Here is a 26,473-nt window from a genome sequence, read left to right on the forward strand (position 1 = left end):
AACCCTAGGTCATCATTAGGAGACCAATACTGGAATATGGTATCTGATCTTGCTATATGCAATATGCATTTGGGATAAACAAAAAGCATGCAGAGCAAAGCTACCAAACTGCCTTGTGCACAGCATAAATGCCTTACAGCAGGGGGCTTAAGAGCTCAAGCTTCTCGGCTTGTACAAGAGAGCAGAGCTGCTCACAGCACGCTGGTACCTGCACGGGGATAAAAGCCACAATAGCACAGAATGCTGCGTTCTGCCAAAAAAAGGCATGCTGAGAACCAAGATGAGAAGCTGAAACCTGAATATGTCGCAGTGAGAAGCTGGAAGCGTATTTCCAACAGCCAGAGATGAACAGATTTCCATGGAAAATGACATCTTTCACAACTCCTGCCAAACTCAAGTGAGAGCTGTTTGCTTCTCCTCTGTATTTTCCCCTATATCTCCTTCCCCTGTTTGATGACGCTGCCAGATACAAACTGCACCACAGAGCACTGAACAGAAAGATGAAAACCAGCCCCACACACACCAACCCACAGCAGGGCAGGGCAGGATGCCCCACAGTAGCTGACTCCAGGCCCCAGGACTCTCATTAGATGTGGCTGCCAGAATGTACTGCACGTGGAAGGCTTGGGACAGCAGAAAGCAAATGGGATGCAATGCTAAAGCAACAAGCCCCAGGGAATTTGGTACCAATTTTCATATTTAATCACAGATGAGTGAGGGTGGTCAAATAAGCAGGAACAAGTAGTCAAACTGCACAAGAACTACACATTACTGCAACATAAAACACGTGCTTTATGCACTTTCAGGGCTTGATCTGTGCACATTAAAACAAGCACCGAGTTTTCTCAGACAGCTATCTGCTCCATAATGATGTCTTTGCTATCAGCAGCAGGAGCTCAATCAGAGCTGTTACCCCTCTCTGGCCCAAAGGGATTCCACGTGCCAAGGGACCTGCAGATGCCTCACACTGTCAACATGGAAGCTGTGCCAGTTTTCCCAAACACGTGGAAAATTTAAGAGTTTAAAACGTGAGGAACCCAAGAAAAGGAGGCATTTTATTTTAACGTGCTTATTTCTGACATCTAAGGATGTTAACCAAGTCTTAATGGCAAATGAATTCTTACCAAATTAATAAGTTATTGGTCACACTGACAAATCTGAAGTTACTAAGCAAACTATGGTGATAAGACTGCCTCTTTAATTAGCTTTATGTGAGTGCTTTCTTTACCCACTTAAAATCCTGATGAGTTTAAGGGGAAGAAGATGACATGTTAAGGCTGACTACTTAAAAGTAGAATTTATATACACACACACACACACACAAATTCTACTTTTTTTATCACTGTATAAATATAAATTCAGATCATAGCTGTTTTTCCTAGGACATGAACAGATCACAATCTAGCTGCTCCTGCCCTGCAGGGGAGCAGAGGCAGAGCTCCTGAGGGTCAGATCCCTGCTGCAGTAGGGAAAGGAAAAGAGAAGGATTACAGGAGGGTGCAGATAAGCCAATCCTAACACCAATCCCAAATATCCATTGGGAAAAGCCAATCCTAACAACAGTGACCATTTCAACTTGTACTCCTTTTAGCAGCAGCAAGCTGGGGGTAATGCCATCCAGGGAAAGCTCCTATGCTGGCAGCTCCTCCTGACCACCAGACCACACAGAAGACACAGCTACAGCCTCACATGAACAGACACTGGAAGGGCTTTGCAGTGGGCACACAGTCTTACCTCCCGCTTGGGAGGTTTCTGCCATCTGAAAGCGAGGAGTCATCCTCTCCATGTGCATAGGCCTGAAAACATCTAACAGCATTCAGCACGATCCCCACCCCACCACCAACCTCCAGTCTCAGCCAGCTGCCAGTGAGACCTTCAACCACGACCACTATGCCCTGCTCTCCTGCCAGGCCACCCAGCTTCCCACCCACTTTGCAGCCAACCCATCGGCTCTGAACCTCCTCCTTTTGGCTCCAAAGCTTCTGTGGGAAGTGGTGACCAAGGAATCATTATGGCAGCATGTGCTGGCGCGTAACCATGAAGGATTTCTGTGAAATGCCTGGTAATCCCCCTGAACAGAGGGGCAAGGCGGGCAGGCAAATGAAAATACAATGCAGCTTTCCAGAAGAACGTCCTTCAGCTCTGGATTAAGAGGATTATACCACTTAGCATAGCATTTTTATAAGTCTTAGCATCCAAGTTTCCTGCAGATAAGTTGAGAATTTAAATTCCCTGAAGTAAAGCTACTCAGCTCTCCCAGCAGCCAACTTATATGCTTCCTTGCATCTCAGTGCAACGTGGTTTTGGACTAACAAAGATACTAAAAGGAAGGCATCCTGGTCCATGCTCACTGATGCTATTTATCTGATGCCTTCCACTTGCCATGTCAGCTACCCCTTATGCAACATCTATCAGATCCTGATGGTGACAAATTTCTACTCTTTTTGTACAGGTGCAAGTGATTGCCTAAGATGCAAACCAACAGAGAAGCAAAACTGCACAGAGAAAAAACCACACGTCATGGTCACACTGCAATATGACTAATTTTATAAAGATATACGTTGGGAGTTTGCTGTCATACAGCACTGAGAGCAAATATTTCTGTTAAAACTGCCTGCTATTTACGTGCATCAAAGCAACACTAAAAGCACTGCTGCATTTAAATGGAAGTGTGAAATTTTCAGTGGAAAAAAAAATCTGACCAGGACTGATGGGAGCAGGGATACAGCAGCTAACCCTGACTCTCCTTAGGCAAGCCTGTTACCTACATAGCACTGGGCATCTGAGCAGGGCTGGCCCCACATGTGAGCAACCCCATGGCAGTCCCACTTCCTGCAGTACAAAGGCTGCACGCAATGAGACTGGCAGCTGTAATCTGGGCTGGTTTCCATTTTGGTAATTAGCCCTTTGCAGCCCGGTGTCATTAGGAGAGGCTCTCTCACCTGTGCAAGAGGACTCCGTGTGCCAGAGCTGCGGTGCCATCACGGTGCTCCTCAAGCAGACAAAGGCAGAGTAATAAAAGGAGCTGGGTAAGACTCTGCTTTAGATCACAGAATCATTAAGGCTGGAAAAAACCTTTCAGATCCCCAAGTCCAACCACCCACCAACCCCAAAAGCCACATCTCCACAGCTCTGGAATACAAGGCCGTTACCTTACACAGAGTATGCAGGAGATGAGTTCATGCCCTGAGATTCCCCGAGCACACACAGGCAGACAAATCCAAGCAGGAAATACGTGCAGGGAGACTTTACACATGGCAAAAAAGGGAAGTATTCTTCTTCTGAGAAATCTCTTTCGTCACAGCTTAATGAACTGCTGCAAGTACCTTTAGGACTAACTTAGTGCATACAAACACATACATAGACCAAACTGAGGACAGAGATGCTTAACTGGATTCCTAAATAATTAGTCTGATTTGTATTCATACTGAACTTTTCACTGTATCTGCTTTCAAGGTAAGCTGGACATCCAGATTTCAAAGGCCCCTTTCGACCCATTCTAGCTAGATTGGCTCACCATGGGCACAGCTGTAGAACTGAGACCAAAATGAATGCCGGCACCAAACTCTGGAGTCATTGCTGCAACTCCACAGAGAAGGGCTGGGATCTCTACGAGGGCAGAAGGGGATCACACTACATGGAATTTACACAGCCATGCTACTTAGGAAAAAGTAAGTGGTAGTTCGACTAAGAAGTTCTAACAGATACTTATGTTGGTTTCAAAAGCATAGAGAAGTGTTGAATCATCCTTGCCTTGCAAAGGCCAGGTCCTCTCAGATTCAATGGCTGACAGTAAGCTCCACCACAGACCCCAGGTCTGAGCCTCCAGCTGACTGCTCAGACACAGAGGGAGTTCCCATCATTTAGCACCAACAACAGTTATTTTCCAGTTTGTTATTTCAATTATTTAAAGATTATTTCCGAAAGTGTTATTTCCCTGCTAAGCAGGTCCTTCTCTTCTAAATTTAGCAATCTAGGAGGGTATTATTTTAATAATCTTCTCCCCACTGAAATAAACTTTAGTCTCACTGGCACACAAAGGCAAACTGCTGAGAAGGTACTCGAAAGAAAAAAACAAACAGCTTTCAGCAGGAGGACTGAGCTGCTGCAAAGAGCATAACCTTAAGCACTATTGGCAAAGGAGTGAGAGGAACACCTACCACAGATCTGGGCTTGCTGACTGCCACCAGATTGGCCAGAAAGTCTTCATCGCATAGCTGGCTGAAAACGTGTGCGTCGTAAGCCACCATGATGGACACCTCTTCCATCATCCTGCCGTTAGCAGTGGGAGCGCGAGCCTGAGCCTTGGCACGGCTCTTTGTCAGTTGTTCACACCCACCCGAAGAGCTAATGAGGAAGGAGTGTCAGGAGCAGAGCCGACCTAGCAGATACCTCCTGCGCGGACCTCCCTCTCGAGGGTGCCTCTTATTACTGCAGGAAGAACACCTGCTCACATTCTCAGCAGTCCGCTTGCAAAAGCCGGATTTTTTCAGCCTTCAGGAGACGCAAGTACTTGAAATTCCAGTATCAGGCTGAAGAGGAACGAGCAGCAGCCAAACCAGATTAGCGTTAAGGAAGAACTGACCCACCAGCGCTTGATGGCAGGACTGCAATCGCTTCTGTTCTTCTCAAACTTTGCACTTCTCTCAGCTTTTCTCCACTGAAAGCTGGTAGCCTTCTTTAGCAGGTTAGCTTGCTTCCCAGCAAGTGTTTTCTCCTGGCTTATTTCTAAATCCACAGAGAATGGCGTTATGACGACGTCTTTCAAACATTTCTCAGCTTTCCACGAGTTTCTAAATCTCTCCTCAGAATCTGAAGAACATTCACCTTTTATTCTACACAAATCCAAACTGCATTTTGTGCCACTCAGACCCTTGCTATGAAGGTAGCGGTACCAAGCCACAACCCACCCCCCCCCCTGCCCCAGAAGAGTCCTTTGGTTCCACTTGTAACACAGTACAACAGTTGTTGAAAAGGCAATGAAGTCTGTAGGACCTTCTTTGAATAAGCCTGAACTTCCACAAGTGAAATTAAAAAAAAAAAAATAAAAAAATGACCCAACTGAAAAGTTTTGCAGTGGAAGGTTTTTAACCCGAACCCAGGACTGTTCTGCTTTTATTTAAGCAGCATGCTATCTTGTCTCTGAGCCTTACAAAGCATAGTTGCCTTCCAACTTACTCTGAGATGTCAATTTGTTTATCCTAACATCTGACACACACCAAAAGCCAGCGCAGGGATTAAAACAGGAGAATCACAGCAAGCAGTCTGCAGAAACAAACTGATCACCTCCAGAACAAACTCCTTTCAGGTGAAACTTCCAACCAAATCTGCACTCCTGCGTGGGCACATCCGCTATGTTCTTCTCTCTGGAAGCCTTCTGTCCATCCCAGCAGCAAATCTGACCTGTTTCAGGAGCACGATCTTTCCAGCTGTCCCCAAGGAGCGCACGCCGGGTGCTGCAGCTCGGCTGGAAGTTTCCAGTTGAATGAGTCGGTAGCAGATGGTTACACTTTCGCTTTCCAGAGCAAACTGGGTTAAGACGCACCTTGCTCTTCTCTTTTTCCTGCGCTCCTGCAGTATCCTTATCACAGATTACATGGGTGTCCAAAAAGCACCAGGTGTTATTTGCATTTGAATAGGAAACTTGAGCAACAGCTGTAGCGTTCAGGATTAAAACCCGACACCTCTTTCACTTAAATAGGGGGGAAATTACACGTTATTGCTAGGAAACAGAGAATTCTAATAGGCTTATGGCAAACAAAAATGCAGTATTTGAGGTTAAACCCTTGATACCAAAGCAGCTTCTGACCACGCTTAACCCTTGCAGGATGAAGGAAGGTAATTTTTACTCAAAATGTATCTGTAACGCTGCTTTAAAAGATCCGTGTCTCTCTTCAGAGGCATGCCGAGTTTTTGCAATTGCTTCCCACGGCAGAGGTAGCTCAGATTCAGATCCTGACGCAACATCCAGCTCACAGGGCCGCTCTCTGTGCCACGCCAAACAAAAATCATACCTGATACGCTAAAACCTGCTCAGGTTTTCAGAAGCCCTTTGCATGACCGCCTCCTCTTTGGCTTCGGGAGGCGCCCTGTGGGTTCCTTTCCTTGCAGAAGGAACACGTAGCACTCAGCTGCTGCTCCCAGCTCACTGCATGGGAGCTGCCAAGGTGTGCTGACAAAGGCACCTGTTGTCAGAGCTCTCCCACAATGCCTCCGTACGGGGCTGAGCTCACAACCAGCAGCCCCATGGTAACGAGGGACAGACTCAATGCTGCAATAAGGGCAGGAGGTGGAGAATGCAAATCATCAGAAGGACTCGGCAGCTGTGGCCACTCAGATCCCTTCGCTGATTCAGCCAGCAGGGAATTGTGTTCATAAGGAATCGTGGATGGGGATCTGCATCTCCTTTTTGTGCCTTCACCAGGAGGGAGAGATGATTTAAGAGAACTAAACAGACATGTTCCCAACGTATCACTGGCTGAATGATTCTTCTCATATACATCCTTCACAGAGGGCTTGCAATTTTGGCATGTTCTAACTAGCAATCTCAGGAACTAACCACTGATTTCTGATGTTGGCTAATGCCTATCTTCACTCTTAAAGGGAGGTTTTTCAGCTGTTATTTCCAGCTAACATAGCTGAGCTGCCTACCAATCTCTGTGAGCCTGCGGCTTGCATCCACGTTAACAGTCTGTGCTATAATCTGAGTCACAGCACAAAATTATAATAAGCACTTCAATCCAGTTAGCATAAGCCTGTACTGATGGAAGCAAACGCTGATGGAAGAAAAAGGCAGCAAGCACAGAGCTGGCCATGGCCACCTCCTTGGGACGCACCACCCCTTTCTGACAGCATCTCAGAGCATCATCCCCTTGCAAACATGAGTGCTGCACTAATGAACCAGATATTAAAACACACTAACAGCCCCATGCAGCATCAGCAGACAGCCCTTCTCTGAACAACACCACGGCTGCCTCGCAGCTGCCTTCTGCTAGGAACAGGAGCACAGTCCCTTCCACGACACGTTTTTAAGGCATACCTCCAAAGCAGCAATTTTTCAAGCGAGCAGTCAGGACGGCAGAGGAGAGCCCACAGAAGGACAGGTAAGCTGCAGACAGCCGTTACCTAATCAGGTAAGTAGCCCTAATTGGGATTTCTGTGCTGGTGGATATCAGAGGTGAGTGGAAAATTCCCGAACTGAGCGCAGCAGCCAGCTTAGCAAAGCAGAACCTGCTCGTTCCTGAGATAAATTCACTTCACTCCACCCCCAGGAATGTCTTACTGCTATCTGACAGGGATAGGATCTTCTGATAGACTGCAAAGCATTACGTATGTGAGGTGTGTGCAGTTTCTAGCTAAGTAGTCATTCCTCCTGCTGTGCTTCCTGTGTCATTTTCTATGATCTGTTTTTCTTGCATTAATGACTCCAGGAGTTCACAGCAGCCCTCAGATAAGGAAACATAACACTCTTTTCAGAGCACTTGGAATGGCATTTGGCAGCATTCAAGATAAGCTTATAGCGTGATTTTTTCCACCCAAATGAGATGGAATAATGATTCCATCATTCCTTACTCAGTAACGACCACTGCTTCAAATGCAATCAGCGAGTGAAAAGTGCTTGTAAAGGGCAAACACCGTGACTTCCAAAATGAAGTTGTTTCTCTCCACACCCAAGGAAAACATGCTGACCCCAAATGCCTAGTGGACACCCAAGGTTATCTGAAGACCCACCTGCAGCCCCAGATGTGGCTGGTCAAGCCCAGGTCCCATCACTGTTGTGTCCATCCCTTGGCCAGACAAAAGCTCTGAGTTGGAGCAGCAGGAGGGCAGCCCGTCCTGTGCTAACCCAGCCAGCTGGGGAGCAAATCCCTGGCTCCTGTGCTGGGCAGCTCTCAAGCAGGCTGCAATTCTACTTGTTCCACTTTTAGACATCAGAAGTCTTTCTAGAGGTGATTTTGGACTCAGTGAGCACTGAACACACAGCTCGAGAACACCTAATACCATCCGAAAAACGCAGCTGTCAGGCTCAGCCCGATCTATGGTTCAGCAATTGCTTCTCCAAGTTTTATTTCTATCCTTTAAAATGTCAAACACTATGGCCTATTATTTTTTCCAATGAAGTGGGTGTGTGCACCTGTGTTTCTCCTAAAATAATCCTCTTAACATGTGGAAAAAATCTGGGCTTGATGTGCTTTAGCACATGTCTTTACAGATGGAACTGAACTTGGGATGTCAAAAACAAGAAGGGGTTCTATTGGCACATTGGTCAGAAGAGACAGGCCAAAGAGAGCATACCTCCTCTGCTAAATGAGAATGGAGAACTGGATCCTGCTAGATGAAAAACTGAACGTGAGCCAGCAGTGTGCTCTTGCAGCCCAGAAGGCCAGTGGGATCCTGGGCTCCATCAGAAGAGGGGTGGCCAGCAGGGACAGGGAGGTGATTGTCCCCCTCTGCTCTGCTCTTGTGAGGCCCTGTCTGCAGTACTGTGTCCAGGTCTGCCCAGTACAAAAAAGACAGGGAGCTGTTGGAGAGGGTCCAGAGGAGAGCCACAAAGAGGGTCACAGGACTGGAGCAACTCCCTGCAAAGACAGGCTGAGGGAGCTGGGCTTGTTCAGCCTGGAGAAAAGAAGGCTGTGGGGAGACCTCATTGCAGCCTATCAATATTTGAAGGGAGATTATAAATAGGAGGTGAATCAACTTTTTACACAGTTAGACGGAGATAAGATGAGGAGGAATGATTTGAAACAAAAGAGTGACATCCACCCGAGAGTGCTGAGGGAACTGGCGGAGGTGATAGCCGAGCCGCTTTCCATCATCTGTCAGCGCTCCTTGTTGACTGGTGAGCTCCCAGAAGACTGGAGGCTTGCCAATGTGACTCCCATTTACAAGAAAGGTCGTAAGGAGGATCCGGGGAACTACAGGCCTGTTAGCCTGACCTCGGTGCCAGGGAAGGTTATGGAGCAGATTGTCTTGAGGGAGATCATGCGGCATGTGCGGGATGAGCGGGGGATCAGGCCTAGCCAGCATGGGTTCGTGACGGGCAGGTCCTGTTTGACCAACCTGATCTCCTTCTATGATCTAGTGACCCATCTGGTGGATGAAGGAAAGGCTGTTGATGTGGTCTACCTAGACTTCAGCAAAGCCTTTGACACTGTCTCCCACAGCATTCTCCTGCAGAAGCTGGCAGGCAGAGGCTTGGATGGGTTCACTCTTGGCTGGGTAAGGAGCTGGCTGGAGGGCCGGGCACAGAGAGTGGTGGTGAATGGAGTCAAATCCAGCTGGCGACCAGTCGTGAGTGGTGTTCCCCAGGGGTCGGTGCTGGGGCCTGTCCTCTTCAATATCTTTATTGATGACCTCGATGGGGGCATCGAGTGCACCCTCAGTAAATTCACAGATGACACCAAATTGGCTGGAAGTGTGGATCTGCCTGGGGGTAGCGAGGCCCTACAGAGGGATCTGGACAGGCTGGAGAGCTGGGCTGGAGCCAATGGGATGAGTTTCAACAAGGCCAAATGCCGGGTCCTGCACTTCGGCTACAACAACCCCAGGCGACGCTACAGGCTTGGGGCGGTGTGGCTGGAGGACTGCGTAGAGGAAATGGACCTGGGGGTATTGATTGATGCTCGGCTGAACATGAGCCGACAGTGTGCCCAGGTGGCCAAGAAGGCCAGAGGACCAAGAGGACCAGAGGGAATGGCTTCAAGCTATGACAGGGGAGATTCAGGCTGGACATTAGGAAGTATTACTTTTCAGAAAGGGTGGTCAGGCACTGGAATGGACTGCCCAGGGAGGTGGTGGAGTCACCGAGCCTGGGGGTGTTCAAGGAAAGGCTGGATGTTGTGTTGAGGGACATGGTTTAGTGGGAGCTATTGGGAACAGGCGAATGGTTGGACTGGATGATCTTGAAGGTCTTTTCCAACCTTGGTGATTCTATGATTCTATGATTCTATGAAACCAAAGGAGGGGAGATTTAGTTGAGATGTCAGGGGAAGTTTTACACTGAAAGGGTGGCGAGGTGCTGCCCAGAGCTGTGGATGCCTCATCCCTAGAAGCGTTTAAGGCCAGGTTAGATGATGCCTGGGCAGCCTGTTCTAGCAATTCTAGATCTAGTGGATGGGGACCCTGTCTGTGGCAGGGGAATAGGAACATGATAATCCTTGAGGTTCCTTCCTACGCCACATTCTTAGGATTTGAACACAGGTAAAACTTTAAACTCATTTTCACAGATTAAAGCCAGAAGAGCCATTCCGTGGCAGAGTGCAATTGCTGGTCCTCCAAGGGGGGCAGAGGCTGGTGGGATGGAACTGCTGAGGCTGAGGTTCTCTTGCCAGCTGCTGCCACGCATTCCCCTCCATGTCAGAGTGCATCCTGGATAAAGGTCGAGGGTTTGGTTCTTCAGTGAAGCTGCCAGCTTTGCATTACTGTGAGTACAACTAATGAAGGAAGCCAGTTCCATCTCCCTGGTCTGCTGCAGTCTTACAGGAAGGCAGTAGCATCAAACTCACTGTGAATGAGACAGGAGCCTTCACAAGTGCAGTCCGTGCTGCCTTATGGATGACAAGGAACACTGCAGAAAATGCTCACATACCCCTCTCTCCGCCTCTCCCAAACACACGAAACACCACAGCTGCTGCCTACAGATGCGCTCTCAGTAAGACCACATTGGTTTGCATTGCAGCCTTCCCTGCAGAAGCCAGTCAGAAATTAACGCACAAGCTTCAGGCACCATTTCCTGAAAAGCAGCAGACTTCTGTCACCTGAGTCACGTTCCACCCTTTCTCCTTGGGGAACTGTTTTTCCTCTCCTCCCAGTTCAGCGGCAGCAGAACCCTTACCCAAGGCAGCTGCATGAGCAGGGTGCTGGAGCAGACCCAGCAGGGACAGCCCAGGGAACTCCACACACGTGCCCCAGGCCACAGCCACGTCTTCTGAATCTGTGCCCTCAGAGCCAAATCAATGCAAACAGGTCCCTCCAGCTGCCCAGGGCACACACATGAACCACATGTAATGTCCCTGGTATAATGTCCCTGGGGTTGCTAATCCAAGAGCTGAATGGTGTTTGTATGGAATTTTGTTGCATTTATCACTTCAATGGGTATTTCAAAGAAAAGAAAAAAAAAAGTATTTTTTGAGAAAATTAGCATAGCAGTTGTAGTAGGAGTGCTTTGCACTTATCCACTTCAGTGGATTTCTGGAAAGACTTCAGCACGGCCTCATTCAGGGATTTCACCCAAACAGCATGGAAGCCAACAACAAGCAGAGCCAATTTCATCAAGCACAACATCCATCTGAGGAGCAGGGCCAGCCCAGGCTTCATGAAAACAACAGTCACACAATACGTATACAACTGTACTGCTATCTTTATCCATACTCTATTGGCTTTTCATTGAAAGCGAATGTTCAGCAAACAAAAGGCATTAATTAATGTCTAGTAGCATATTGAGGAGCAACGTCTGTCTTATGAAGAGGCTTGGATTGGGTTTCAAGGCTTGGGGCTCCCCATTCTAAAACCCACACCCGGATTTCTCAAGGTAGATACCTATCTACAGATTCACCCTTAACCTCCCCAGATAGGAATTAACAGCCTTTATCAACCTTCCAGCAGAAGATTAATAACAGCAAAATCCATGACAAGTGCAAAGATAAAGGCGATCATTATCATTACTATTGGTATTATGCTGTTTTCTCTGAGTGCTGTTAATGGAGAAATTGTGGTTAATGGAAGAAGGCAGGAGCACAGAGCTTCCCCTACCCATCAAAACACCAGGGCTGGCTGGGCACAAACCCACAGCAACATGCCTGCTGTGCAATGGTTAGGCAGGGGCTGTGCTCCTACCCATGCAGAACCCCACAGCAAAGCCCCACAGAGGTCTGTGGCCGTGTTTTCCTCCCAGAGCCTCGACAGAGCAGAATGGAAAAGGTGGGACACCTTGACGTGTGAACAGGACAGTAGTAAACTGCCAACACAAACAGTACATCAAGAGTATGGCTGCTGACTAGGTGAGATAAAAATAATGAAGGCTGAAATTACAGGGGTGAACGGCACACAGTGCCAGCTGAATGGGCCCAAACCGGACAGAGCAGCCCAAGCACCTTGGTGGCTGAGGGCTGAAGTCAGACAGCTGGGCTGCGAGAGGCAGTCTAGACTGAGGAATGCTTCAGGACTCTGAAAAGAGATTATTTCATGCATTATACATTAACACCACAAACCACTGACTCTTTCCAGGAGAGCAGCGTGTCCCACTGTGCCGGACTTAAAAATGAAAACATTAACTCGGAGGTCAAAGGATCCAAAAAAAAAGTCCCGCAAACAGCACTTGCATACCAAAGATGAGTAAGAGGGATCAGATAGAGAAAGCCTTTGCCATGAGCCCTGCTTGCTGGGGTCAGAGGAGGGCAGCTCAGTCTCAGAGCTCCCCTGGACCAGCCGAGGGAAGCAGCTCAGGGCCGTGAGCCGCTCGGCAGAAGGCTTCCAGCAGCACTAAGCTGAGCCTCACATTATCCTTTGCTGCTAAATCCCTATTCACCGCCGCACAGCACAGCAAAAGGCAAATTCTGCTCTCAGAAGATGATTTGGGAGACGAACTATTTCAGTGCTTAACTGTGCTCATCTAGTCTCCCACTGTGAAAATCTGCATCTACGTTTAATGCCTCAAAATACCACTATGAGAAAAGCTTCTGTATTTACATATGATTTAAAGATTAACTTGTCTCAATTTGACTGTTAATAAGCTTACTTGAAGGGCTCAATTGGTCTGAACGGATGGGAAGCAGGTTCCTACACACGTTGCTGGAGCAACTCCCTGCTTGGTGATGGGCATTTCTTCAGGCAGCAGAGACCTGAAATGTGTAAGCATCCTTTTCTTGCCTCTTAGTTTGTCCCATTCTAATTTAATCATTTATTTCAATTAGCCTACAGCTCTGGTATTAGTGCCATTATAGTACCTACAAACTAGAGGGCTGTGCTACCATTCCACAAGATGTGGACAGACTGGAGAGTTGGGCAGGGAGGAACCTGATGATGTTGAACAAGAGCAGTGTAGTTGATTTACCAGTAAGTGATACTACTCTTTTTCTTCCATTGAAACAACTCATTGCAGGACTTCACAGTAAGCTGGAGAATATGGCAATTTTTGTGACACATTTTGTGAAGTATTCCTTGTGCTGCACAGTACCGACATTATAGAGAGGGATGCTCTGTCCATTGAGCCATCTTAGGGAAAAAAATACATAGATAACAGTTTCCTTATCGCTGTTCATGACTATAAAATTGAGAAAGACAAGGTCTGAATCACACCTTTCTCATCTCTCATAATGGAGTAAAACAGCAGCCAAAGAAAAAGGTTACTGCAAGGTAATGACTGAGCACCCTACCTCAGTACCTCCCTGTTCTTGGCCCGCTGTTATCAGAGCATTGCAAAACACCCATTTGGTTGGGCAATGCTGCATTTGTATTCTCACTTATTTCACATTTTCCTATCAGGAATGCACGACCTGTGCTGTCTCAGTCGGTACTGTTTGCATTCCTTCGCTCCTTCTGGATCCTTCCTGAGCTGCAGGATGTCAGATGCAGGCAGCTGACTGGGGCTGCTCTCGCGGTACAGGAGGCAGCAGCACAAACCAGCAATCAGCTCAATCTTGTCAAAAATACCTGAAACAAATTCTCAGGGCAGCAGGAGTATTTCAGGGCATTTCAGATGGCTGTAAGCTTTTGCTTTGTTCACTACTCAGCTTCAAGAACACCTGAGATAAATTACGAGACACTTAGATGGGATGTAAGGAAGAAGTTTTTATGATAAGGGCTGCGAGGCAGTGGCACAGGCTGCCCAGAGAGGTGGTGCCCCATCCCTGCAGACACCAAGGTCAGGCTGGATGGACTGTGAGCACTGATGGAGCTGTGGGTGTCCCTGCTCAGTGCAGGCAGTGGGACCAGATGGCCTTTAAGGGTCCCTTCCAACTCAAACACTTCTATGATTCTATGAAATACTTAACCAAGCACCAAACTTCTGAGCTCCACGTGAACAAAGGCACCAAAATGCACACACTGCACGCACACAGACATCCCAGAGATAGACTTACATCACAAATGACAAAAAGACCAAGAGCCTATTTTGAAAAGCTCGGAATACAGCTACCTAAGAATGCTATGCCACTCCCAGATATATTTCATTTTTCCAAATGGGCAACTGAATTATGTAAACAAGATGAACATTCAATCTGGACTGAAAACCTGATCTTCTCTTACTTGGATGTAAAAAGCTACACTTGCCCTCGTACACAACCTCAGTCTGCTGGGCTGCATGCACAAAAGGGAGTATTTTATGTGCTTGCCTTTGTTTCTCTTCAGAGGGTCAGGTAAGGACAGATCATCAAAGCAGAACAGTGATTTTCCACTAGAAGCCCATGATGAACACACAGCACAGGCACACAGAGCAGCTGCCAGCCAGCAGCAGCAAGAAGACCAAAGGGTGGCAGTTGTCAGAGAAATGGAGTGCAGAGCATAGGCTCATGGATATTGTGCTTGCATGTAGTAATGAGAGGGTAAAAGAATACAAAAGGAAAAGGGGGTGAAAACATTTTGACACCCGCTTGTTCTAAATAAATCTCCACAGGGTTCCCTCTGCTCTTTCTCAAGCTCTGCAGCACTGTGTTGGAGTAAAAGTGCAAAACACCGGGCGTGAGAGCACCTACACAGCCTTCCAAGGCAACGTGAGTGGTGCTGCCACTCAAAGCCAGGCTGTGCTGTTCTCTTATTCCCACTTAATGCCTACCTGGTCGTGCAAGCGACTCAACGCAGAGCTGCCAGCTTGTGCTTATCAAGGAGCTTCTCTGGGCAGCACCCCTGGCCCACCCACGTGCAGGCTCTACAAGCAAGCTGCTGGTTTATGGCAGCACAAACCCTCTTGCAGCAAGCTGCTCCTCCGGCCGCACCCTGCAAAAATGAGGTTGGTCCTGCAGAACCGCCTCTGCAGCAGGGCTCTTCTCAGCTGTGCTGCAGGGAAAGGAAAAAGTCTTCTCATGCCTGGAACACAGACACAGCTGAAGTCAAAGCAGCCAGAAATAAAGCATGAAAATAGCTTAACGCTGTCTTTGTTTGGGACTTTTCTACTTTCCCCATCAAAAACACCTGGGACCAAATCCAAAGCTCAGCGATCTCATAGTTGAGTGCAGCACGGCCAGCTCTGCACTCAAAATGCACCTGGTGGATGTCACCCCAGCTCAGCAAATATCATGAGGAATTTGCTCAGCTGCTGCATGGGAAAACCAGCAGAGGCGGGGCTGGGAACACTGCTGCAACTGCTCTGCTTATGAGCAACGGAAGAAATCTGCTCGGCTAAATAAGGGAATAAAGCATGCAAATAAAGAAATAAAACCAAAGGCCAGCTGCAGACAAGTGGTGAGAGGGAGGCCCAGGCATTATTTCAGAGGTTGGCTGGTAACAGAGGCTGCAGGGCTAGAGCTGTGCACAACTACAGAGCTGTGTTTTGGCTTTGAATTGAAGGGAGGTGTCCTCCGAGGGGCAGCAGGGCAGAGCAGTGACTGACATAAGGGCATCTCTAAGGATGCTCCCCCAGCAAAGGGATCTCTAATTGAAGCAGCCAAGGGCTGCACCCTGCCTGCCCAGATCAACTCCAAAGCACACCCAGCTAGCCTGTAATTCCATCTTAACTAAAATGATGTCCTTTACAGTCACCTCACGGGTTAATTACTTATTAGCGATCTTAAAAAGCTCAAAGCCAGTTGTATCAGGCTACTCTTGCTTTGTTAGTGGCAGCTGACTGTAAGCCACATTTTCAGTTATGGACTTATCTAATGTATTGCCCCATTACTTCAGCAGTAGGTTATCTCAAGGCCAGCTTGGCATTCCCTACACATCTTTTGAGTAACTGAATCAGCATCACAGATCCACTGGCCAAAAAATCCTTCTAAGTCATGTTGCATCTGCAGCCTTCTGGAACCACCCTGCACGGCCCACTGTGGATCATTACATAGATAGCAGCTGCTGAAAAGAGCAGTGTAATGAGAACAGCAAGAACTACATGTGTACACATTTTATGGAAGCCTTAAACAGGAATTCTGAATGAAACTTATTTCTGGGTCACTGAATGCAGGCTCAGACTGCAGCAGTTAATTGTTTTCCACTGCTAAATGTGGAGGCTGCTGCTCTTCACAGCCAGACACTGCCATGGACCCACTGCCACAAGACCCAGGCAGGCTGGGGGGAAAGGCAATGGTCTGTTTCCAGCACGCAGAAGTAACTTACTTTGCAAGCCACCATGTTTCATAGCATGAATTACGAACGTGTTGGCTGTTCTCAAACCTCGTAATTACGATTTCTGGGCCCTTTGGGGAGCTGTTCACTTTGGGGTATTGTTAGCAGTATTTTGCTTTTGTCTGGGGTTGGAAAGAAGGCAAGTGAGGCTCATGCATGGCAAATGCTTAGGAGAGAAACGGTCCATTTCCTTAACGAGCCTCTTAAGAGGATCTATCAAGAGCATAAGGATGGGTCTCAGAGGGAAAAAGCAGAGCAAGAAAACAGATTGTCCTGAGATATTCCCAGCCCATGAACACACAGAAACAACCCACAGGCTACAATGGTCAGGTGGGAACAATGCAATTCTGCTGGAGAGGTACAATCTCACATACCTGGACACTTCTTTTTGTACAGCCAAAGCATTGGCTGTATGACTGAGCATACAGCTTCCCCATCTGCTTCAGCTTCCCTTCCTCTGAAGGGGAGATGATAAACCCCACTTCACGGAGATGCTGACATACTCAGCTCCATGGAATCTGGGGAGCCATGTGTCTGGTGGTGTTATTAGTGCCCTCTGAACTTGAGCAATCCCAGCTGCAGGGCAGAGCGATGCACACCACCATCATTCACCACACGAGCTTTTATTTAGAAGATAACTAAGACCCAGTCCTGCTCATTTTCCACTGCTTAGCTTCAGCTTCTGGGGAAGCAGCACTGCCTGCAGGGCTAGCACTGCCTGCTAAAGCCAGCTCAGTGGTAAATGTAGGGTGGAGAGTATACGAAAAGTAGAAAAGAAAGGAAGAACAAATGACACCAACATTGCTTAGGAGCTTAAAAGACAAGACACACTAAAACACATGCATATGTCTCTTAAAATGCCACTCTCTTTCAACCGTGATGGTTTCCAGACTTTTAGAGCTTAATTACTTTGTAATTACTTCCTATTTGGACAAGGCCACAGAACTAAAAGCTCAGTACCTTTCTACATTACCATCTCCTGTATGCTCTCTACACTTCTGTAGAAGCTGAGTTTCCTTTCCTGCTGTCAACAAATCTGCTTTTGGAATGCTTTAGGTCCATTAGCATAGCATAAGGCACATTAAAATGTTAAGAGCAATCATTACTGTTACTTCCAAGAAGTACAAACTTAGTTATCTTCTTGTTAATGCTTACAACTTCCTTTTTATCATAAACACAACAAAAAGAGGACAAATATGAAACCCAGATAACATGGAACGATAAGGCAGGTACTCATACTATGCACTGCAAAGGACCTGTGAAACCCCTTACCTCATTGATGTGAAAATATTTGTGGTTTTTGTTTTTAAACCTCTCCCCTTGTCCCCAGATTCCTGTGATGGTACACGATCTTGTATAACTTGTATAACATGCTTATATCATGGATCAAAGGTTGAAAACCCATAAGGCATACAGGCAAACAGTTCTCTTGTTTAAACAGGTATTCTGTAAGCACTGTCTGCAACACAGTACTCCTGTAAGACATGACTCTTATTGAAATCTTGTGGATGTTACAATAGAGAAAGGTGGAAGGAAAACAAAAGAGGGGCTCCTGGCTGCTCCCAGCAGAGCAGGAGCCCTTAGGAGCCCTGTGTGTGCTCTCAACTCAGCACTCCATCTGTGAATGCACTTCTCGCTTCCAGCCCACACAGGCCATTAGGGCTTCAGCCTGCTTCCAGAGGAGCAGCTGTTGGATGGAGAGAGGCTGATGAGCACAAGCAGAACCCAAGATGGGCTTCTGGCACTGCCCACAGCCATCTGCCCTCCTAATTCACCTTGGAGTGAATTAGTGGGGTCTGTGGGGAACCCTTTGATAGAAACATCATAGAATGGCTTGGGTTGGAAGGAGAAAACCACTTGTGCTCCTGATCCCTTCAATGTCCTTCCCAGAGATACAAAGTCTCTTTTAATGTCTTGTAGTTTCCTTGTTGGTGGTCACAGTGCTGGTTTCAATAGACTGCTGCTCCCTGCTGTTCCCACATGACATTCCTTTCACTTCAGATGATGAGTTTCCCTGCTGTCAGAGAACAAGAGGAGGAGGATTCTAAAGGGTTTTCCATCCCAAGCCCCTTCACACCTTTCTGGGGCCTCATCCTCCTCCTCCAGCCTTGACCAGGCACATCTGGGTCATGTCCCAAAGCTGCTGGGTTTGTCACAGCAGCTGGAGAACTCCCCAGCCCCTCTCCAGCACACTGCTTGGGGAGACACAGACTGGGCTGAGCAAGATGCTGCTTTCCTGATTCAGGAAGGACTGGGAAAGGATAACCCCTTCTTAAAGCTGTGCCAGAAAAGGGAAGAACAAATTACACACATTTCTGGAGGTTGGTGGCCTTGCCTGTTGCAGGGGCTTGGAGCTTGATGATCCTTGGGGTCCCTTCCAACCCAAGCCATTCTATGATTCTGTGAGACGGTAGAAGTTTATGACAAAACACACTTAAATTTCCCCTTGTGTTACAAGGGAAACACAGGCCAAATCTGCCCCTGAACACCCTGCTATTAAAGCAATGGGATGTGTGCCTAGATGGGCCTGTGCAAAGATGACTTTTCTTCTTTCTTACTATCCTTCTGCTGGGATCAATTCTCTACAGTCACTGACTAGCAGCTCCTCTCGGTGCTATTGCCCCCTTCCATCTCTACCTCACAAATAAAGAAATCATGCTTACTATTTTCAGGACTGACAAAGGCAAGGACATTTTTTTCCTCTCACTTCGACAAGTCAGGCAGATTGCAAAGTCATCAAAACGAACAGCCTGACAATAAAATTTTCTTGTGCCACTGATAGTGGAAAAAGAAAAGAGCTTGAAGTGACAAAAACACTTAAGCAGACAATGTAGATGTTACTGAATACAGTAGCTTGCAACCAGCTTTCCTTGGGGGAGAAAGTGTGCATGTGAGCAAGCAGGACAAAGCATTCTTGTTAGCCATTTAGGAATCAAGGCCTTGGTTTGTTTCCAATCCCTTCCATGGCTCTTGACTAGCTGTGATACAATCGATATTCCCTGCTGGCTAAGGGTGGCCCAGCCAGGTGGGACAGGCTGTAAGACAGTTCCTCAGGAGGAGCTAAGGTCACTGGTGCTCAGACAACCTCTTGACTCTGCTAAGAATGTTAGCTGTACTTCTATTTCTTTTCAGAGATCAAGGATTTGACCTCCAGGCTACATCAGCTGTGTCATATTTATGTAATAAGCACACCTTTATTTCATATGTGGGACAGGGGCAAAGAAGATCCCCACCATGCTGGTGACCACACAGGTGCAGCTGGGCTGAAGGTCCATAGAAGCTCAAGAATTTGCAGCTCTGTTCTCATAGCAACTGGTGACTCAGTGTGATGTGATGCCCTGGGGTGTGTGCATCCAATTTGTACCCGTGCTTCCTGATTTAAGTGAATGTTTACCATGCTGATTAATTGGAGATGAGGTTTTCTGCTTTTGGTTGTTGGTTTTCCACAGCTTTTGACTTCACTTGCAGAATCAAATTTGGGTTAGGAATTATTGTCAAGGAAATGGCATTAATTAGGCAAAGGAAGTTGAAAGGCATTTGCACCACGGCATGAAAAGGAACTGTGTCAGATTTGAGCAATACGAAAAAGCCAAAGAGCAAGAAAGTATTTAAAAACCTGCAGAAAAGTGAAATGACACACTGCCATTTTTAAATAGAAAGAAACACCTCTGCAGATAGAGGCAAACACACTCGGGTGTTTCTATACTGTGTCTTAACTGCATCCTCCAAAGCCTTCAGCATATGGCCCTTTACCTATATGTACCAGCTTCCTGTAATTACATAAGCTCAAAACACAGCACAAACCAAACAAATAACTTAACCCTGTGTTTACTGCACAACTTACCTACCACAAGAGGAAGGAGGCTATGATATAGCAAAAATAAAAGGAAGTAACTGCAGGAGAATCCTGAAGCAAAGCCACAAGGAGACGTAGAACTGTGAGTGCTGCCATCAGGAGGCACTCAGCTATACCTCTCCTCCAGAAGCTGCTGGTTGCTTACACAGCAATCAAGTAACCACTCACTGAATTTAACACTATCAATAATGGCAAAAATAGCCCCCAGGATTTGTAAATGGGAAGTTATTAATAGGGATTTGGTTCTGAATCCCACCTGCAGACCTCTGCGTGTATTAAACGCACAGTGCCACCTTTCTATACATAGCTTTGTTTGCTCACTTATTTTTAAAGCAGAGAACTTCAGCTGCAGGTGCCTAAGAAACCAAACACCAGCAAAAAAAAAAAATAAATAAAAATGCATAATGACACTGTCCTCAATGTCTTCTCTTTGTTCATTTGCAAAAAGCTCTTGGGGAAAAGAAAGGGAACATTGTCAGCCTTTGTCTTTTTTTTTTTTAGTACTTTTTTAGAGTTTATTTTTAAAGTTTTACCCTTAGGTCTCAATATAGCAGAGTGCTTCAAAAGTTGTTACCTCATTTCATTTCCTAAACAGCAGAGCAGACCTGACAGCATGGCAAGGATTTTTCCTTGGTCTGACTGCTTAAAATGGTCCAGGAGAAGGAGAGATGAATTTGCACCTCCAGAAAGGAGCTTCACCACTTTTGTTAGTGCTGAAGGAGCACTTCTTGGCCAGTGTAAGTGTGGTGCACAGAGCTCCTTTCTAGGCATTTCAGCAACTGCACGTTCAACTGCATCTTCCTCTACAAAACAGGAACACCTGGAGTTATGTTTGTATTTGAAGTGTGGTCGTAAGTGCTGATCCTGAGATACATTCTCCATGAGGTCAGGCACTGGAACAGGCTGCCCAGGGAGTGCTGGGGTCACCGTCCCTGGAGGTGTTCAAGAAACATTCAGATGTTGTACTGAGGGACACGGTTTAGTGGGAAATGTTGGTGATAGGTAGATGGTTGGACTGGATGATCTTGGAAGTCCTCTCCAAATCTCGGTAATTCTGTGATTAATTTTTTCCCTACAGCCTCTTTGTGCATCACAAAGGTGCCTAGAGGAGGAACACATCTCACTGTGAACAAGAGGTGCTGGAGTCTGCTGGGCACCGTCGTCACAGTCTTCCACAATACTCAAACTCAAAGCATTCCTCAAAAAAAGAAGAGTTGAGACTTCTGCTTCTGACGAACAACCAAAACAACTCACACTCACAATGGGAACTCGACATAACCCTGACAACTTGACCTCCAGACCACTGGAGGTAGAAATCTGTTCATACAAAATCTTGTCACCATATTAGTCAGGGCTTAACAAAACCCCACAGCCAACCTGCACCTGGGATTCAAATGCATCTGACTGAACTTAAGAAAAAAGAAAACCTCCCAGAACTGAGCTACTTTAATTTAACTGTGATATACCTGACAGGAGAGAAATATCAAACAGCAAGACTCCATGCCACCTTTATCAGTAGCTCTCTGCGCTATCTTCAGAATCCTTTTCACAAAAAGGATGGAAGATAAAATTAATTCCCCTCTCTGCCCTCAAAACTGATAGACAGTGATTCAACTTAAAATCTTAACAGTTTTGCATGATCCAAATGAGCTTTTGGCAAATACAACACGCAGCGAGATCTTCTGGCTAGGTTCCATTGGACATGTCTAGTCACTCTGAATTAAGGTCAGGTAACTTCAGGTGACCATGGAGGAAAGCAAGGGACAGCCATGTCTGTAGCTCATCTGTCACCTTGTGCTTTCCACCTGGCCTTATGGTAGCATCCTCCTCCCATGTGAGAGCTAACAATCTGAGTTCAGGGAGGAATTATCACAGATAACACATTAGGAGACAATCCCAGAAAAGGCACGTAGGTTTTACTGATGACAGAGATCCAAGAACTGAGGACAGAGAGGAGATGTTACTCATCCAGAAGGAAAGAGCCAGACTCGAGATGAAGCCAGAAAACATGAGCATGCCTTCCTTCCCCAGGTCTGAGACAGAAGCCATCTACTGTTGGGCACAGCTGGGGCTCCTGGCAGCACAACGCTCACCAAAACAAAACTGAGGAAATCTCCCATCTGCAGCCTGCTGGACCATGGAACAATTTTCAGATGCCCCCACTTCACTCAATTAAACTTACAATGTTTAGGTCAAGTCTCTTCATGACATATGCTATGATACAACTCTTGCAAATAGAAACAAAGGATATTTCTAGCCATTCTTCCATCTCAAGCTTACATAGCATTGTAAAGATCCTTACCTTTGGCGCTCTTCTTGGTGATGCCATTGCTGTGGGAAGTACAAACACAAACGACTACAAGGACACCAAAATATTGGTATTCAGTCAGATTACAAAGCTGCTTTAGATAGTTAAAGTGTGATCAGTTATTAATAAGAAAATGATATCATTTCTTCCTTATTGATAAAAATTAACGATCTACCAGATTTCATTTACAATATCCACTCCAAGCAAATTAAAAAACAAGAGAGCAGCTTTCCTCATGCTGAATCACCATGACAAACTTATCTCACCACCGTGTCTGCTCACTGGAAAACCAGATGCACAGAGTTCAGTAAATAACTATTTCTTAGCTGAAACTGATTTCAGCTGCTAAGTCTTTCCACACAGTTGACACTTATCACTGAGATGACAGAATATTAAACATCCAAATCCACTGTAGCCACTTCCATCCGATAGTCAGACACCAGGTCATCATGCTGCAGTGTAGCAAAAAGCCAAGCAGTAAGGAAGAAGCTGAAGGTGAAAACGGAGTGGGTATCAAAACCCACTGCCCTCCTATGGCAACAACAGGATCCTGTGCTTTGGAGATAACAGTGCTGACATAATAAGTGGAATTGATCACTGGCTTTTAGTAAGAATTCATATCCAGGCACAGCAGGGTTTTCTATAGATCTAAACACTATTCTTTTCAATTTGGTTTGGCCTTTTCTCAAGAAGGGGATACATGAGCAATCTTTTTCCTGCCCTTCGCAATGGAAGATGAATTGGATGCACTGTGGGTAGAATCAGAGGAAGAAGAGGCTCATCCAAACTCAGGGCTTTCTGCTCCATCTGTGGTGTTTTGCCTCCTCACACAATAGCAAGAAAACCTGAGTAACCAGATAAATACACAAACACAAAGCAAGAGAATGTTCTAGAGAGGGAACAGGAGAGCAAGAGAGCTATTTTTCTTTCCTTCTGCTGAAATTCACAGAAATCAATGTGTAATTCCTTGCTAAACCATGCCTGCAAAAACTCACTTCCAGATCAAACAACAATAATGCATCCACATCAGCGTGGTGCTGGCTTTGGAACACCAGTTTGAACACCAAACCCTACTACCCAAATGTGCAGAAATCCCTGAAAGCACTTGGATGCTGTCAGACAAAGAAAATGTCCTACAGAGAAAATCTCACAGTGAGATTCCCATTGTCACAGAATCACAGAATGGCTCGGGTTGGCAGGGACCTCAAGGATCACAATCTCCAACCCCCTGCCACATTCATCATCCTTGAATCATGAGTCCCTTCCAACTCAGGCCATCCTATGATTCTGTTTCAAATCCTGTGCTTCATCTCCTCTCAAGAAAATTGGGGTCTGGAAGATTCCTTCTCCTCTTAGTATGTTCTGATGGCCATTCCCAGTTTCCATGGGGAGTTGGAGGATCTGTCTGCAGAGATCTGAGGACTCTATCATAGAATCATATCATAGAATCCTAGAATAGCCCGGGTTGGAAGAGACCTCAAGGATCATGAAGCTCCAACCCCCTGCCACATGCAGGGCCACCAACCTCCACATTTCATACCAGCCCAGGCTGCCTGGGCCCCATCCAACCTGGCCTTCAACATCTCCAGGGATGGACGGGGCATCCACAGCCTCTCTGGGCAGCTGTTCCAGCACCTCACCACTCTCACAGCAAACAACTTCCCCGACATCCAACCTAAATCTTCCCTCTCTCAACTTCAAACCATTTCCCCTTGTCCTGCAGTTATCTACCCTCTCAAAGAGTTGATTCCCCTCCTGTTTGTAGGCTCCCTTGAGGTACTGAAAGGCTGCAATGAGGTCGCCCCGCAGCCTTCTTTTCTCCAGGCTGAACAAGCCCAGCTCCCTCAGCCTGTCTTTGTAGGGAGGTGCTGCAGCCCCCTGATCATCTTTGTGGCTCTCCTCTGGACCCTCTCCAACAGCTCCCTGTCTTTCTTGTTCTGGGGGCTCCAGACCTGGACACAGAACTGCAGATGGGGCCTCACAAGAACAGAGCAGAGGGAGACAATCACCTCCCTGTCCCTGCTGCCACCCCTCTTCTGATGGAGCCCAAGATACCATTTGCTTTCCGAGCTGCAGGTTGGCCCAAGCTACAACTCAACAGACTGAGTTCTTTGCTTGCTCATGAAATTGAGCTTCCAGACACATAGAAAAACTTCCAAATTCCACCTCCCTAAAAGTGTGAGTGCAAAAACATACTGCCAATCAGGTCATCCTAAGGTGATTCCTAATCACAGAGGCATAACATGCAACCTGCTCTGCTCAGGCATAAAATCACCCCCAAGCCCATTTTTACAATTGTAAAGCTTACGGAATGCTCTGGGAGAAACACGTTCCTTCCCCATACAGGCTACACCAAAATGAAAGGTGTGGTATTGCAGACAACAGGAAAGAAAGGAGGAAAACCTCCCATGTCTTAAATCTAAATTTTCATCATTTGCCATTTTTATTTTAGTCTTTTATTAAATTTTGATTAGTCCTTAAATTAGCACCTGCCATCTTACCCAGAGAATTAATGCCTTTGCCCTGTGTGACTATTCTAAGCGAGGATATCTGTGCAAAAGAGGTCTCCATCTACTCTAAGAGTCTCAGCAGAGACCTTCCCAATTTAGCCTCCCCCAGCTGAACAAAGCTTGCATTCTGCAAATGTGGGATATAATACATCACCTGTGTAACACACACACACCAAGACCGAAGGGAAGCTTCTCAGGCAATCTTATTTCGGAGTATGGAGCTCCATTGCTCAGCCACGGAATGCCGTCCACCAATCAGTGCTGAGAAATGCAACAGTTATTTCTAATTCCACTGACTTCGATCACAGCAATTTCCTCACTGGTAAGCTATGGAAATTCAGACCTGGTGAGTAATCACTGTGGATAACCCTTAATTGAATGAGACAGCCTCCACCACACTTTAAATACAAATTTAAGTTAATAGGGGCTTTTTCTTGGTATTCACAGAACAGTTCTCAAGGGAGAGTCTGACGCTCATTCTTTCAGATTTATTTTAAAAATAGGATGACAAGACTACTACTTCCAACGCAGCACCTTCAAAATCCAAGGGTTAGCTCCTGAAATCCTGAGTTAAACTGCAGTGTGAAATTAAGGAGAAAAAAAACACCACACATTTTTTCATTTGCCTTCTCTAGAACCACGACAGGTTGAGCTCAGGGCAAAATACATGGGGAAAAAAAAGCACCAAGAGGTACATTATTACTTGGGTAACGTCCTGTTTCAGAGTAATGCAAAAAAGACCATGATACATTGGAGAAGATAGATCAAGAGCAGGAAGCTTGGCTGCACCATGATTTTGTTCTCAAGTTGTTATGCCTCAGCCATTAGTTTACAGTCCTGAAACAAATCTCTGGCACTTACTGCGTGATACTTACCCTAAAAACATCTGGTGTTTGGTCTACAAATACTAACACACAAGTGAGAAGCAGTGACAGACACATGGTGCTCAATTTATTCAGTAGAAAGTACATGGTAGGAGGTCTGTTTGTTGATAGTTTTTTAAACAGAACAGGTTTCACTGCATTCAACAAGACAGAAAAATACCCTTCACACAACCTTTGCATTCCACAGGACCTCTTCTGACAATAATTATCAAGACCATAATTTCCTATTTGACCACGTCAAGTTCTGTAATTATCAGCTCCTGTTTGTACATCTATACCACAATTATGGTATCTAATTACAGAATTTTGGACCTTGTAAGGGACCTTGTCCAACACAGCAGGGTGAAGGACAGCTGGCTGCTCAGGGCCACTTGTGTTGTCAGTGGCTCCCCCGAAGGAGAGTCCACAACCTCTGGATCAAACCATTACCGTGACTGATTACCATTCAAGTCTGAGAAAATTAAACAACCCCAAACCACCTGCAACTTGCTGAGGATGCTCCTGTTCCATCTGCAGGCTACCAACGTAGCAACCCCTGGGTCCAGCTGCCAGTCACAGCCACTGATGCTGGGCAGCTCAGCCACATTCCAACCCACCCTCTGTCCACACACCTAGTCCACGCTTCAGCAGTTTGTCTGTGATG

General features: G+C 46.4%; 1 protein-coding gene across 10 annotated transcripts in view; it reads right to left on the reverse strand.

The window, feature by feature from the left end:
* Nucleotides 1–26,473, reverse strand: part of RABGAP1L (RAB GTPase activating protein 1 like) — a 201,187-nt gene that overhangs the window by 24,757 nt on the left and 149,957 nt on the right. The window contains exon 1 of one of the 10 annotated variants that reach the window (XM_048944170.1): nt 7,040–7,160. The exons of 7 other annotated variants lie outside the window; for them this stretch is intronic. Coding sequence is in view for 2 of the 3 variants with exons in the window: in XM_048944168.1 (XP_048800125.1) it covers nt 4,161–4,271 (111 nt within the window). In the remaining variant the exon portion in view is untranslated. 2 more of the 10 variants (XM_048944168.1, XM_048944173.1) reach the window with 2 other exon arrangements.

Source organism: Lagopus muta, chromosome 5 (assembly GCF_023343835.1).
Source record: "Lagopus muta isolate bLagMut1 chromosome 5, bLagMut1 primary, whole genome shotgun sequence".
NCBI classification, from domain to species: domain Eukaryota; kingdom Metazoa; phylum Chordata; class Aves; order Galliformes; family Phasianidae; genus Lagopus; species Lagopus muta.